The 16,505-nt window shown below is 42.8% G+C and overlaps 1 protein-coding gene across 1 annotated transcript in view; it reads right to left on the bottom strand.

Annotated features, from left to right (window-relative positions):
* Positions 1-705: 705 nt before the first annotated feature.
* LOC127313239 (ent-kaurene oxidase 2) overlaps positions 706-16,505 on the bottom strand; it is a 53,040-nt gene continuing 37,240 nt past the window's right edge. Inside the window, exons 1-8 of the mRNA XM_051343793.1 lie at positions 3,657-3,795; positions 2,823-2,983; positions 2,328-2,489; positions 2,060-2,200; positions 1,684-1,938; positions 1,447-1,605; positions 1,138-1,332; positions 706-1,023 (exon numbers count right to left, since the gene is read on the bottom strand). Of these exons, the coding sequence (XP_051199753.1) occupies positions 706-1,023; positions 1,138-1,332; positions 1,447-1,605; positions 1,684-1,938; positions 2,060-2,200; positions 2,328-2,489; positions 2,823-2,983; positions 3,657-3,795 (1,530 nt within the window). Of the gene's footprint in view, positions 1,024-1,137; positions 1,333-1,446; positions 1,606-1,683; positions 1,939-2,059; positions 2,201-2,327; positions 2,490-2,822; positions 2,984-3,656 lie in introns of the transcript that reaches the window.

Here is a 16,505-nt window from a genome sequence, read left to right on the forward strand (position 1 = left end):
ATCTCAGCCGCTATAATTAGGCCCCACTAAAATTGGACGAATTAGATAATTTTAGTGATGTGGATTAACCTCGTGTCTATATTTAAAACCTTTGTATTTTGCTTTTAGTATATAATAATAGATAGATAGATTAGAATGGTATGGGTCATGAGGCTATGGTCTTACAGGGTTCAGACCAAGGTCGCCAATGTAGGAGGTGGTTCAGGCATTGGTCAGTGCAGGCCAACATGACCAAGAGAATGCTTGACGGAAACACTTTGGCGAGGCGATGATCAGGACCAAGATTTCATATGCACAAGCGAAAACCCTCTATCACACGTGGATGATATTCATCTCGCTCTACTGTCACTTACACATGTCAATGTGATATCTCTTCGAGCCTTTGCAATTTGCAAACATATTGTAATGTCTGTTCATTGCGAGTTGGATGAACTCCTAAGACATCATTTGTTCTATTAATATGTTGTGGATTCCTAAAGTAAAATTATCTTGCCTACAATAGTGTTTTCTATGCGCACATTACAGAAATATGGAGATAGCATGTAAATTTCACTTGCCAGCCTAATGGTAATTCTAATTGTGTGTTTTCATAGGTTATTCATATATGATTGCCTGTCGCGCGCGGCAAGCCACGCCTTAGTACATCCATAGTTGGCGAAGAATAGCCAGATCCGTACCGGTTCATTATCAAACCAAAATTGCCCTTCACTTCCTCACTCTCGGTGTGAGATACACATAAAGCGGGTGGAGCTTGTAGCTTGTGAGCTGAACGGTGTCCACCTTGTCCTCGTCGCCCTCCTTTAGCCTCCATGCGAACTCCTGCACGAAGCGCGCGATGGCGGTGCACGAGATGGTTGTCGCCTGTAGGGCCCCGGCGCAGGCCCTCCTCCCCGCGCCGAAGGACATAGTTTTGTACATGTCTGCGTCCTCGAAACTCCCCTCCATGAACCTCTCCGGCCTCCATTCCTCGGGCTCCTTCCACTCCTCCTTATTCATGTTGCACCCGTACAGGTTGATAATGATCTGGCACAATTGAGCAATTACTTCAGAAATCCATACGCAGCAGGCAATACTTCATGTTCCATCATGATGTACACACTGTCCATGTAGATCGATGTCATTTCTGTGGACAATTACCTCTGTGTTGGCTGGGATGTCGTAGCCGGCAAGCTTGGTCTTCTCATGGACAAACCTCGGAGGTATCAGTGGGACAGGAGAATGGCGCCGCAGCGTCTCGTGGAACACGGCGTTCAGGTACGCCAGGTGAGGCAGATGATCCTCAGTGACGGTCTCATCACCGCATACATCTTGGATCTCCTGGTAGAGATGATCCTGACGTGTCACGAAAAATAATCTTGTTAACATTGCACCCGCCACCCGACGACTTCAGAATCGATAGAATAGTAAATCGGGGAATAAGTTGCAGAGACTTGCAGAAGCACTTGCCTGTTTTTCCTGGTTCTTGGCAAGCTCATACATAGCCCACTCGGTGGTGACCAAAGTGGTATCTGCAGACTCTATGATTTCCTCCCATGCCATCATCGTCAGTTGCTCGTCTGTCAGCGTGTTCTCTGCCAGCAACATATCTAGATAGCAGATCCTCCCCTGCATATCACAATCTTTTTCGCTAGAGCACATAGGCAAATCACTTCAAGACAATGCTGTTAGTGTGTTTTTTTTCACCTCTCCGCACGCAATTCTTTTCTTCTGTTGATGGATCAATGCCCGCATCACCGCGGTTCGCCTAGATTCCGTTCTCAGAACTCTTGTTTCGAAGCTCGTGTTTGGGATCCAACGGAGGTACGGGAAGAAGTCCCTCCAATCGACATCAATTGCACACATCATCATGTCAACCACTATGGTCTGGTAAATTTCCTCCTTTGATACCTCCCTCCCGAACTCCTTGACATAGACTGAGCTCACATCCTCACCTAAGCTCTGAAATTGCAGTGTGCATTAATTCTCAGTATTGTCGGTCGCCAAGTGCATTCGTTCTGACAGTACAATTTCAGGAATAACGTCACTATGTAAAATAAAATCATGCCATTTCTAGACTAACCTGGATCAGGGACAAGCGGAATAGCTCAGTCTTGAAAACTTCTCTGAAGTTCACAGGAGCACTTGGGTCATCAGTCACCAACTTATGGTAAGTTCTTAGCATGTTCTCAATCATTATATCCCTTGTATTCCGAAATTTTCTCTAGATCATTGTCAATAAGTACATTGTTAGATCTTAGTTTAAACAAATCATAGAGGGAGTAACTATTTTAAATAAGTTTTCGTGAAAAGAAAATTTTAAATGGGTACAAGAGCGTTAAGACTTGCACCTGAGCAGAAGAACCCAACACACCCGCCATGATATGCCGTTTTGCCATTATGTGGAAGTCCCCATAGTCACTTGTAGCAACCATAGTTTTATCACGAGTGAGCACTGACAATGCTTTAGATAGCTTTCGAGTAGATATAGATGAGAACTTTGCAACCATTGCCTGCAAATACAGGATACACGTATACTTTCTGTTACACTTTGGTCAGATGTGAGACACTTGTACCACCTGCAGCAATCATTGTTTAGTTATTGTATCACAGCCAGTGACTATCAAGAAGAAGCAATTTTTTTGTTGATTTCGCTATTATTAGCATCGTTTTCAGTTTTATACGCATTAGAATCCTTGATTCATCTCCAGCCTAAAGAAAAAGAGAAATGAGAGCAACAAAAAGTCATATTCTCAGAGTTACCGGAAGATAAATATTGTATAGTAATAACATAGAAATACATTTTCAAGCAAATTGAAGAACTGAAACCGGGAGTGTTATATTACCTCCTTGGCTACTTCTGCCGAGTTGAGCACAACTACTGAAGAAATTCCAGTCCTTATAGTATATATTGGCCCATAAACATCACACCATTTTGCAAAGGTCTTATGAGGCATCTTTTCTTTCAGTTGATGCAGATTTCCAATAATTGGTAAACCGGGAACAACTACATCACAAATTAATAAAACGCAAGCAGATTTAATTTTTTCCTTCACATAGAGTTGATATTGTTATTTTAAGAGTAGAATCGCTATTTTAAATGTAATGTCGATGCATAATCGCCATATATGGTTTCGATTTAGATTCCACTTAACCAAGAAATTCTTCTCTTGTCTTTCCTTAATTAGTTATTTTGAGCAAGTATCATAGGACGAGGCTATATCGTACCATACAATGATCGAACATGTATTAACCTCATCTTTCCTCTCTCTGTATATATATAGCAAACATGCTTAGATGTCTTTGGAGGATCATCTACAGATGGAACCATCATACACAATAATGCCAGAATGTCAAAAATAGGTGATGAACTGAACACCAGAATAATACGCATCCCAAATAGGTGGGCACATCTTTAGAATTAGTTATGCTACCGATGTATTTCCCAGTTAAATTTTAATTGTAAACTTCAGTGGAAGGAGATTATCTGAACTCAGTTAAATTATTAATTGACAACTTCATTGTTCATGTAATCATGTTTGCTACTCCATGCACATGCATAGCTGCTACCGATCCCGTTTTGCCTAAGATAAGAAGGGGAAACCCGAAACGATGGACAACACACACAACCGGCCCCAACTTTTGGAGCGTTGCGCGAGAGCCGGTGAAACAATCGTCACCTGGGGGGCCGTTGGTGCGGTCCTTGTGTCCCATTGCGGGGCCAGCCTTGGCGGCGAGAATGACGACCACGACCAGCCCGCCGACGGCAGCCACCACGCCCCAGTCGGCCGCGGCGAGCGCCGCCAGCAGTGCCTCCATCGGTAAGGATGTCCGGCCGCGGCCGTGCTGGCTGGTCTGGAAAGAGTGGCGGCTGAAAGAATCAAAATAAACAGTGGCTGAGACACTGCCAGTAGTAGCACCACTCCGTTCTTATTGGTGTTACGGAACGGCGACACTGGCCCGTAGTGGCAAAGCGACAAGCGTGAGGGGCGATGTATACGAGAGCAGAGGTGAGCGACTGGATCCCTATCTGTCTCTCCCCATCGCAAAAACGAAAACTACATTCTCATCGCCCGCTCGTCGTTCTTAGGGACGTGGCCAAAGGAAGAAGAAAACGAGCTGCGGTGGGCGAGTAGTAACAAGACATGTCTGCTAAAATTAAGATCCTAACCGCTGACAAGTATGCATGCACATGTGACGTGATCACCCTTTTGATTTATGCAGACAATGGACGACGTGGGTTTAGCTCAGTGGTTGGGGTCGCAGTGGCGGGGGTCGCAGTGGCGCACCCCAACGATCGGAGTTCGATTCCTGTCAGTAACAAATTTCAGAATTATCACGCCAAGTCCCGCTTCTACTATATCAATAAAGTGTCTAGGACACGGTTTATTTTATTTTATTTATGCAGACAATGCAGCAAGATACCGCTTTCTTTCATCGATATGTTCTATATAAGGTACTCTCCGGTTTTAAATACTAATTTTAGATCAGTTCTCTAAGTTTGACCGGATTTAAAGAAAAAAAAATTGTCAATATTTCTAATCTATATAGTATGGTAATTCGTTATATGGTGAGTCTGATAAAACAAAATTGGTGTTCTAGAGGCTGATACTTTTTCATATAAATTTGATCAAACTTAAACTAGTTCGACTTAGAACAGAAATAAAACTTTAATTATACTCTCTCTGCCGGAGAGGGGAATCATCACCCGGAGGACTCTACATCACCATGATCGCCTCCGGACTGATGTGTGAGTAGTTCATCCTTGGACTATGGGTCCATAGCAGTAGCTAGATGGTTGTCTTCTCCTCAGGTGCTATCATGTTTAGATCTTGTGAGCTGCCTATCATGATCAAGATCATCTATTTGTAATGCTACATGTTGTGTTTGTTGGGATCCGATGAATATGGAATACTATTTCAAGTTGATTATCAATCTATCATATATGTGTAGGGATTCGTTGCATAGAAAACAAAAATTTTCCTACCGCGAGAACGCAATCCAAGCCAAGATGCAATCTAGAAGACGGGAGCAAAGAGGGGATGATCAAGACTAACCCTGGAAGATTTCCAAAGCCTATAAGAGTAGGCTCTTATTGCTGCGGTAGACGATCACTTGCCGCTTGCAAAAGCGCGTAGAAGATCTTGATCACGGTGCCACAATCGGGCAGCACCTCCGTACTCGGTCACACGTTCGGTGTTGATGAAGATGACGTCCTTCTCCCCGTTCCAGTGGGCAGCGGAAGTAGTAGCTCCTCCTTGAATCCGGCAGCACGACGGCGTGGTGGCGGTGGCGGTGGAGATCTCCGGCGGAGCTTCGCTAAGCGTGCGGGAGAAGAGGAGGAGAGAGGGGGCGGCTAGGGTTTGGGAGAGGGGGTGGCCGGCCACCTAGGGGTGCGGCCAAGCTATGGGCTTGTGGTGGTCAGCCCCCTCTCCTATGCCCCTCATTATATAGGTGGAAGCCCCAAGTGTTGGACTACAAGTCTTCGAATAAGACCCGAACCAAAAAACCTTCCATGTGTAGGGAAACCTACCCAAGGTGGGAATCCCACTTGGGGTGGGATTCCCCCCTTCCATGAGGGGGGTTGGCCGGCCACCCTTGGGGAGTCCACCTTGGACTCCTCCCCTTTAGGGTTGGCTGGCCATGCAAGGTGGAGTCCCTCCGGGACTATACTTTCCATGGTGATTTCTTCCGGACTTTTCTAGAACCTTCTAGAACCTACCATAAATGCACCGGATCATTTCCAAACTTGGAATATGACTTCCTATATATGAATCTTATTCTCCGGACCATTCCGGAACTCCTCGTGATGTCCGGGATCTCATCCGGGACTCCGAACAAATATTCGAACTCCATTCCATATTCAAGTTCTACCATTTCAACATCAAACCTTAAGTGTGTCACCCTACGGTTCGCGAACTATGCGGACATGGTTGAGTACTCACTCCGACCAATAACCAATAGCGGGATCTGGAGATCCATAATGGCTCCCACATATTCAACGATGACTTCAGTGATCGAATGAACCATTCACATACGATACCAATTCCCTTTGTCACGCGATATTTTACTTGTCCGAGGTTTGATCATCGGTATCACTCTATACCTTGTTCAACCTCGTCTCCTGACAAGTACTATTTACTCGTACCGTGGTATGTGGTCTTTTATGAACTTATTCATATGCTTGCAAGACATTAGACGACATTCCACCGAGAGGGCCCAGAGTATATCTATCCGTCATCGGGATGGACAAATCCCACTGTTGATCCATATGCCTCAACTCATACTTTCCGGATACTTAATCCCACCTTTATAACCACCCATTTACGCAGTGGCGTTTGGTGTAATCAAAGTACCTTTCCGGTATAAGTGATTTACATGATCTCATGGTCATAAGGACTAGGTAACTATGTATCGAAAGCTTATAGCAAATAACTTAATGACGAGATCTTATGCTATGCTTAATTGGGTGTGTCCATTACATCATTCATACAATGATATAACCTTGTTATTAATAACATCCAATGTTCATGATTATGAAACTAATCATCCATTAATCAACAAGCTAGTTAAGAGACATACTAGGGACTCTTTGTTGTTTACATATCACACATGTATTAATGTTTCGGTTAATACAATTATAGCATGATATATAAACATTTATCATAAACATAAAGATATATAATAACCACTTTTATTATTGCCTCTTGGGCATATCTCCTTCAGTCTCCCACTTGCACTAGAGTCAATAATCTAGTTTACATTTGTAAAGATATAACACCTTGGCCTTCTGGTGTTTTATCATGTTTTGCTCACGGGAGAGGTTTTAGTCAACGGATCTGACATGCTCAGAAACGTATGTATTTTGTAATTCATTTGCGTCTCAACGCATCACTCATTTCCAAATGAGTCGGCATTAAATATGTTTGGTCTTCTGGTGGAACCTTAATTCCGCGGTCTGAAATATGTTACTAATATTGTCACACACAATATAGCTTCAAAGTTCGACTCATTGGAACTACACCAAGTTCTCAAAGAACCTCTTGACTTTAACATCCTTTGTCATTGTCAAAACAATGACATATTCTGCCTTCTTTTGTAGAATCCGTCATAATATTTAGAACTCTTCTAAATCTAGCATAGACAACTTCTAGCTCATCGTGCTACCTTTTAAACAACACTTAGTCTAATTTGAGATTGAAATTTTATTTTCATATGTGACAAAACAAATATCGGTGCAACATCTTACAGCGATTTGTTTGTCATTTCCCATACAAAACTATATATATATATATCCTTAGTTCTTCTAAAGTACTCAAGAATATTCTTACTGTCGTCCAATGATCATCATATGAATCATTCTGGTATATGCTCATAACACTTTATAGCACATGACATCTGATTGTGTACATATTATTCGTAATCTATAATCACTCATGTGTTTTTACTCATTGAGTGTCAGATACACTCAAGTCTTGTTAAAACTTAACATGACAAGAATATTTTCTTAATATTTTTATATTGAACTATTTCAATATCCATTCTATGTACTTTGACTTGAACATATTATGTGTTTCAATCTATCTTCATAGATCTTGATACAAAATTTGTTTCAGTCCATATCACTTTCATTGAAGTTAATTTTTCAATGAAACCTTTTAATCAAGTATGTAATTACATTATTTATAACCAACTATATGTCTTCTACATAAGTATTATAAATATGTCTCAGCGCTCCCACTTAATTTCTTGCAAATGCAAGCCTCTTCATCGTCTCTGATGAAATCAAAAACTCTTTGACTATTTCATCCAGTGAAGATTCAAACTCCGCTATACTTACTTCATCAAATTGAAGTTTGTATACCTATCTAGTATTCCACGGACCAGCAAAACTCTTGGTTGTATCTTGTATACACCTTTTAATACATACTTCTGATAAGTAATGTATTTTGCCATCCTACTAGCATATCTCATAAAAGAAATATGTAGTGATTACTAGAATAATCCACATAGACTATAAGCATTGCTATGGAAGATCTAATCTTATCGTAGTCAACTCTTTGAACTTTGTCGTAAACAATTTTTCGACAAGCCGAGCTTCTTTAAGGATATTCCATCCAAGTCCATCAATTTTATAGATCCATTTACTTTCAATAAGTATTTATCTATCTTGGATTTCATGGCATATAGCCATTTTAATGGAGTCAGGGCCCATCATAACTTCTTTGTTTGTAGTTGGTTTATCATTGTTCAAAATCAATCCTTTGTTCACAAATCATTTATTTGATCACAAAGTAAACCATACCTACAAGGTTCAATATGTACTTCGATCTCCATGGCTAAAACACTTTGTAGTCATGGGAGCCATGTTCGTCATGGTCGCTTCCGGAACCAATTTCCGATGCTGCGCTACTCTGATCATTATGCTCAGGTTCATAAACCTTATCAAGTTCTATTGTCCTCCCACTTAAATACTTCGCTGGAAAACAATTTCTTGGAAATAAGCAAGTAACATTAACAAACACTTTTGTCGTTTACTTCATAGTGGAAAGAATTCCCAATCAATTCTTTGGGATAACCTACAAAGACATTTATCCGATTTTGGTTGTAAACTTTTAGACCAAAATTTAAAGAAAGGACTATCAGGGTTTATACCCATGCCATAACTCGTATGGTGTCATTTCTACGGATCATGATAATGCTCTATTTAGTGTAAAAGCGGTAGTCACTAAAGCATAATCCACAAAAATATAATGGCGTCATAATATTTTATCTCATCATTAATCCAACAAGTTTTGGATACATCTCTCAGATCCTACATCATCATTATGATACTCCAAGAAATGTGAGTTGTAGAACAATTTCATGACTCTCTTAGATGTTTGCTAAAACTCGTAATTCAAATATTTTCACCATGATCCAATCATAGATATTTGACTTTTCTATTACAATGATTTCCACTTTATGCTGAAATTTATTTGAATCCATTCAAATATTTCAAACTTCTTCCTTATTGAATATATCCACATATATACTCAATTCATTGTTGAAAGTTTTCATGAAGTAGAAGAATCTCCCGCACACAACTATGTCTAGTGAACCACATACATCATCATGTATTTTTCCACTAAGTTAGTTGCCCGTTCAACTCTTGGCCTATGAACGGTATTTTAATCATTCTCTTTAGAAAAGATTTGTAAGCGCCAAATGATTCAAAAATCAAATGACTCCAAAAATCCATTTACATGGAGTTCCTTCATGTGTTCCTTTCTAACATGACCTAAATAGCGGTTCCACAAATAAGTGGAATTCAAATCATTTGCCTTATGGCATTTTAGCGTCAATGTTATGTATGTGTGTTTCACCATTAAGATTTGTAATAACTTATCCATCATACATGGAGTAATGTCATAATTTGAACAACTCATTGTTTTCATTTGACCAGAGCAAAATAACAATTATTAAGTTCTTTATTATAAATTCTAAGGGCTAGATAGAATGCTAACGACGAACATAATAACACTTTATTTTGTTCCAGACATGCATTCCTATCATATTCCTTGTCAGTCACTTAGGCCATTGTATTCTTGTATTGCGTTGTTTTGTATGACACTTCATACCAACCAATATAGTACTAATACCCAAGAATTTTATAGTGTGACTTTAACTAGGAATACAACCATAACATGTATATCATTTATATACACCTGAGCTAGACTTTCTAGTCTTTTCTTTTCTTTTTGCCAAAATATCTTTTGCAGTTTCTCTTTTAGTTTTCCTCATTATTCAGAGAAACACTTTAACATTATTAACTTCTAGGTTTGATGGTCAAATACCAATAACCTTGAGGTTCTTACTTTAAGTTTGATCATCATATGACAAGTGTTTCAGATTTCACTATTAGTAACTTTGTAATATGATGAACAATTTCACTCATAATTTTATCCATCATATCATGATGACTTTCCGAGACCATGTCTGTACATGCTAGGCTCGTAAAGTTTTAACCTTGGTATTCGCATGTGCAAATCTGGCTTGCACCCGTTGTAAGCACACGTAGAATCTATCCACCCGATCATCACGTGATGCTTCGAAACGACGAGTCTTAGCAACGGTGCATACTAAGGATGATAACTTCATGGATATGCGAATATTATTAGTGCCCCAATAGTTGGAGGATTGTGACGCCTGGCGTCTTCAACCTTCATACATTCCCATAAAACTTATGAGTTCATGTAATCTCACCAAATTATATTCTATCATCTTGCAATAAGGTCTTAGATATCACATATATCTCATACCTTGATTATTTCTGAAAACTAAATTTTCAGCTCCTTACTTTTCAAACAAATTTGAACTTCAAGTTTCACGGAGACAAGATAACTTTAGGTACTAATTGAAACCATAGCTCTTTGAATCAACAATGTGAGGTTTACTAAAAGTTTGCAATAGGACTTAATCAATACTTGATTCTTTAACAATACGGTACCAATCCGTAAAGTTTCTTGTCAGATTTTAACAGTATTTCTATCTCAATAACAAGACTAGCGCATGGTAGAAAGTGGATGCCAATACTACAAAATTAATACAAAATACTACTCAGACTATGTTTATGATAATTAGTTCATGTTTTAATCTAATTACTGATGAACTCCCACTTAATACAACATCCCTCATAGTTGTTAAGTGGTACACGATCCAAATCCACTACACCAAAACCGATCATCACGTCAGATGATGTAGCTTCAATGGTGAACATCAATCATGTTGATCATATCATCCATATGACTCGTGTTCAACCTTTCGGTTTCCGTTGTCCCGAGGCCATGTCTGTACATGCTAGGCTCGTCAAGCAAACCCAAGTATTCCGCGTGTGCAACATGGCTTACACCCGTTGTATGTAATCGTTGAATCTATCACATCCGATCATCACGAGATGCTTCGAAATGACGAACTGTACAACGGTGCATACGAGGGGAGAACACTTTATTATCTTGATATTAATGTGAGGGATCATCTTATAATGCTACCGTCGCGATCTAAGCAAAATAAGATGCATAAAGGATTAACATCACATGCAATTCATATGTGATATGATATGGCCCTTTAGTCTTTGCGCCTTCGATCTTCATCTCCAAAGCACGGACATGATCTCCATCATCAATGGGCATGATCTCCATCATCGTCGGCGTAGCGTCAAGGTTCATGGCGCCGTCTTCATGGTTGTTCACCTCATGTAGCAACTATTACAACTACTTTGAAATACTACTCAACATGAAATTTAAAGACAACCATAAGGCTCCTGCCGGTTGCCACAATACAATAATGATCATCTCATACATATTCATCATCACATTATGGCCATATCACATCACCAAACCCTGCAAAAACAAGTTAGACGTCTCTAATTTGGTTTGCATATTTTACGTGGTTTAGGGTTTTCGAGAGAGATCTAATCTACCTACGAACATGAACCACAACGGTGATACTAGTGTTGTCAATAGAAGAGTAAATTGAATATTCACTATAGTAGGAGAGACAGACACCCGCAAAGCCTCTTATGCAATACAAGTTGCATGTCGAACGAGGAACAAGTCTCATGAACGCGGTCATGTAAAGTTAGTCCGAGCCGCTTCATCCCACTATGCCACAAAGATGCAAAGTACTCAAACTAAAGATAACAAGAGCATCAACGCCCACAAAACCATTGTGTTCTACTCGTGCAACCATCTATGGATAGACACGGCTCTGATACCACTGTAGGGATTCGTTGCATAGAAAACAAAAATTTTCCTACCGCGAGAACGCAATCCAAGCCAAGATGCAATCTAGAAGACGGGAGCAACGAGGGGATGATCAAGACTAACCCTTGAAGATTTCCAAAGCCTATAAGAGTAGGCTCTTATTGCTGCGGTAGACGATCACTTGCCGCTTGCAAAAGCGCGTAGAAGATCTTGATCACGGTGCCACAATCGGGCAGCACCTCCGTACTCGGTCACACGTTCGGTGTTGATGAAGACGACGTCCTTCTCCCCGTTCCAGCGGGCAGCGGAAGTAGTAGCTCCTCCTTGAATCCGGCAGCACGACGGCGTGGTGGCGGTGGCGGTGGAGATCTCCGGCGGAGCTTCGCTAAGCGTGCGGGAGAAGAGGAGGAGAGAGGGGGCGGCTAGGGTTTGGGAGAGGGGGTGGCCGGCCACCTAGGGGTGCGGCCAAGCTATGGGCTTGTGGTGGTCAGCCCCCTCTCCTATGCCCCTCATTATATAGGTGGAAGCCCCAAGTGTTGGACTACAAGTCTTCGAATAAGACCCGAACCAAAAAACCTTCCATGTGTAGGGAAACCTACCCAAGGTGGGAATCCCACTTGGGGTGGGATTCCCCCCTTCCATGAGGGGGGTTGGCCGGCCACCCTTGGGGAGTCCACCTTGGACTCCTCCCCTTTAGGGTTGGCTGGCCATGCAAGGTGGAGTCCCTCCGGGACTCTACTTTCCATGGTGATTTCTTCCGGACTTTTCTAGAACCTTCTAGAACCTACCATAAATGCACCGGATCATTTCCAAACTTGGAATATGACTTCCTATATATGAATCTTATTCTCCGGACCATTCCGGAACTCCTCGTGATGTCCGGGATCTCATACGGGACTCCGAACAAATATTCGAACTCCATTCCATATTCAAGTTCTACCATTTCAACATCAAACCTTAAGTGTGTCACCCTACGGTTCGCGAACTATGCGGACATGGTTGAGTACTCACTCCGACCAATAACCAATAGCGGGATCTGGAGATCCATAATGGCTCCCACATATTCAACGATGACTTCAGTGATCGAATGAACCATTCACATACGATACCAATTCCCTTTGTCACGCGATATTTTACTTGTCCGAGGTTTGATCATCGGTATCACTCTATACCTTGTTCAACCTCGTCTCCTGACAAGTACTCTTTACTCGTACCGTGGTATGTGGTCTCTTATGAACTTATTCATATGCTTGCAAGACATTAGACGACATTCCACCGAGAGGGCCCAGAGTATATCTATCCGTCATCGGGATGGACAAATCCCACTGTTGATCCATATGCCTCAACTCATACTTTCCGGATACTTAATCCCACCTTTATAACCACCCATTTACGCAGTGGAGTTTGGTGTAATCAAAGTACCTTTCCGGTATAAGTGATTTACATGATCTCATGGTCATAAGGACTAGGTAACTATGTATCGAAAGCTTATAGCAAATAACTTAATGACGAGATCTTATGCTATGCTTAATTGGGTGTGTCCATTACATCATTCATACAATGATATAACCTTGTTATTAATAACATCCAATGTTCATGATTATGAAACTAATCATCCATTAATCAACAAGCTAGTTAAGAGACATACTAGGGACTCTTTGTTGTTTACATATCACACATGTATTAATGTTTCGGTTAATACAATTATAGCATGATATATAAACATTTATCATAAACATAAAGATATATAATAACCACTTTTATTATTGCCTCTTGGGCATATCTCCTTCAATATGTGTTGTTTATGATCTTGCATGCTCTCCGTTGCTAGTAGAGGCTCTGGCCAAGTTGATACTTGTGACTCCAAGAGGGAGTATTTATGCTCGATAGTGGGTTCATGCCTCCATTGAATCAGGACAAGTGATGTAAAGTTCTAAGGTTGTGGATGTGTTGTTGCCACTAGGGATAAAACATCGATGCTTTGTCTAAAGATATTTGTGTTGATTACATTACGCACCATACTTAATGCAATTATCTGTTGTTTGCAACTTAATACTGGAAGGGGTGCGGATGCTAGCCCGAAGGTGGACTTTTAGGCATAGAGGCATGCTGGATAGCGGTCTATGTTATTTCTCGTAATGCCCTAAGTAAATCTCATATTAGTCATCATGATATGTATGTGCATTGTTATGCCCTCTCTATTTGTCATTTGCCCAACTGTAATTTGTTCACCCAACATGCTATTTCTTATTGGAGAGACACCACTAGTGAACTGTGGACCCCGGTCCATTCATTTACATCTGAAATACAATCTACTGCAATCATTATTCTCTACTGTTCTTTGCAAACAAACATCATTCTCCACACCATACGTTTAATCCTTTGTTTACAGCAAGCCGGTGAGATTGACAACCTCACTATTAAGTTGGGGCAAAGTATTTTGATTGTGTTGTGCAGGTTTCACGTTGGCGCCGGAATCCCTGGTGTTGCGCTGCACTACACTCCTCCACCAACAACCTTCACGTGGCCTTCATCTCCTACTGATTCGATAACCTTGGTTTCTTACTGAGGGAAAACTTGCTGTTGTACGCATCACACCTTCCTCTTGGGGTTCCCAACGGACGTGTGCTTCACGCGTTATCAGAGGTTCCGCCCGCTCAGCTTCTTCGGTAACGGCGCCGATGTTGTTGGCGCCGGTGTCTTCAACGTTAGGAGGGGAAGTGAATTCCTCCTCCGCGCGGGGGTTTGAAGGTTCAGGGGCCGCGCGCCCCAAACTTGTGTTGCCTCCCCGAGGGGAGGCTGGAGATTTGCCGGCACCCGAAGGTACAGGGCTTGCGTGAGGAGGAGAGGTCCTGGCAGCGTCCTCGGGAGCTTCCGGCCTCATGCCCGGTGCGCTCCTAGTGAGGCTCAGGGGAGCCCTAAAGGAGAAAAAGAAAAAGAAAGTTAGAAAGAACAATGGAGCAAGGAAAATCTCAAGCAAAAGATAAAAAGTATGAGAAACCGGAAGCTTACCCAGCGGTGACTGGCATCCCGTGCCGGCGCTTCCTGCCATAGGGCTTGTCCCTGCTCTTCTTCTTGAGGCGCTTAGCGGGGGGAGCTTCGCTGGGGCCGGCCTCAGGGGCCGGAGCCTTGTTCTTCCGCCCCGGGAGATCAGGTTGTCCAGGAACTCCTGGCCAACCTCGGCTACCAAGGGAACCGCGCGCTCCACAACCTGGGCGAAGATCTACAAAGAGACAGTTTATAAGGACAAAGAGGTGAACAAAATACCTCAAGAACAACGACCTCATCGTCAGAACCGGAATCGTTTGCCGGATGAGGAGTTGAAAAGTTACCCGAGTTCCTGACGTGCGTTAGGCCCATCTTGTGTTTTCCCTTCACGTAAGGGTCAGGGTCGCAGTCGTCCTGGAAATGCCGGTTGGGGGCATAGGAGGCTGGCTCCTCCCTGCGGATCCGGGAGAAGTTCTGCAACACAAAAGAAACAAGTCAGAATGAAAAATTCACATGTACTCCGGTACAAAGTCTTCCGGAGATCCCGAGATCTTACTCGGGGCGGAGGAGAGTTGCTGCGGCTATAAGGGAGCAGCCCATATTCCCCGCTGGGCTTCAGCGTGTTCTGGCATATCTGCTTGGCCTTAAGGACCAAGTCAGGGGCGCTCAACGAGTGAGTGGTAATCCGGATCGGATCCATCCGGCCTGACATCTGGCAAATCTTATGGGCGCGCCGCTGAAGGGGCAGCACCCGGCGCGAGAGAAAGAGCATGAACAGGTCATCCGCGCAGAGGTTGGTCTCCTCCTTGTTCTTCTCGACGAAAAGGGAGATCCGGTTGGACTCCTTATTGTCCTTAGGATTGTGGAGCCAATTCTTCATGCTGGGAGGCCCGGGAACATATTCCGGAAGATTGATGAAGTCTTGGGGCCACCGTTCCGGACGTAGAAGAAGGACTTCTGCCAGGTCCGGACAGATTCCAGACTGGAGAGTTTATAGAAGGAGCTCCCTGGGCGGGGCGAGAGGATGCAGCCCCCGCACCGGACAAACGGTTTGGGGTGCGGAAGATTCCTATCTTGGATAGAATTCTTCCAGAGGTAATACAAGAAAGAGAAGTTATCTACAGAGGGAGTGATACCGGCGTATCCCTCCATGAAAGCAGTAAAGGAAGAGAGGTAGAAGATGGAGTTGCCCGGAAGATGATGGGGCTGAAGTTCATAAAAATCAAGAAAGCGCCGGAAGAAGTCCGACGCTGGAAGGCCAAATCCGCGCTCAAAATGGGCGGAAAAGACAACATATTCACCCGGCTGAGGCTCAGGCTGTCGCTCCTCGCCAGGAATGCGGCACCAAACCTCTTCCGGAATTCTCCGGGACCGGTAGAGCCAGTCAATCTCTGCCTGAGTCACGTCGGAGCCCATCCAGGCCCCACGCGTATAAGAATCGAGGTTGATGGCGGAAGATTGGGCGACGGCGCCCTGGCTCGAACTGCCAGCTTCCTTTCCTAGGTCACCGGTAGCTTGAACGGAGCTACCGGTAACTTCTTCAGTCTGGGCGAGGTCCTCCTCGAGCCCATCGGAAGCTTGTTCAGCCGGGATCTCCTCCCCGGAAGAAGTAGTGGGGATCTCGCTGAGGTGATTGCTAGCGGAGGATTCCGGAAGAGAATCCTCGGAAGACATACTTCGCTAAGTTCGGAAGCTACCTACGAACTATTTTCCCCAAATCTATCCCTTCGCCAAGATCTATGAGTAAGAGAAAAAGCAAAATAAAAGAAGGAATAAATACACTACCGACCCAAGAAC

Source organism: Lolium perenne, chromosome 7 (assembly GCF_019359855.2).
Source record: "Lolium perenne isolate Kyuss_39 chromosome 7, Kyuss_2.0, whole genome shotgun sequence".
Lineage (NCBI taxonomy): Eukaryota > Viridiplantae > Streptophyta > Magnoliopsida > Poales > Poaceae > Lolium > Lolium perenne.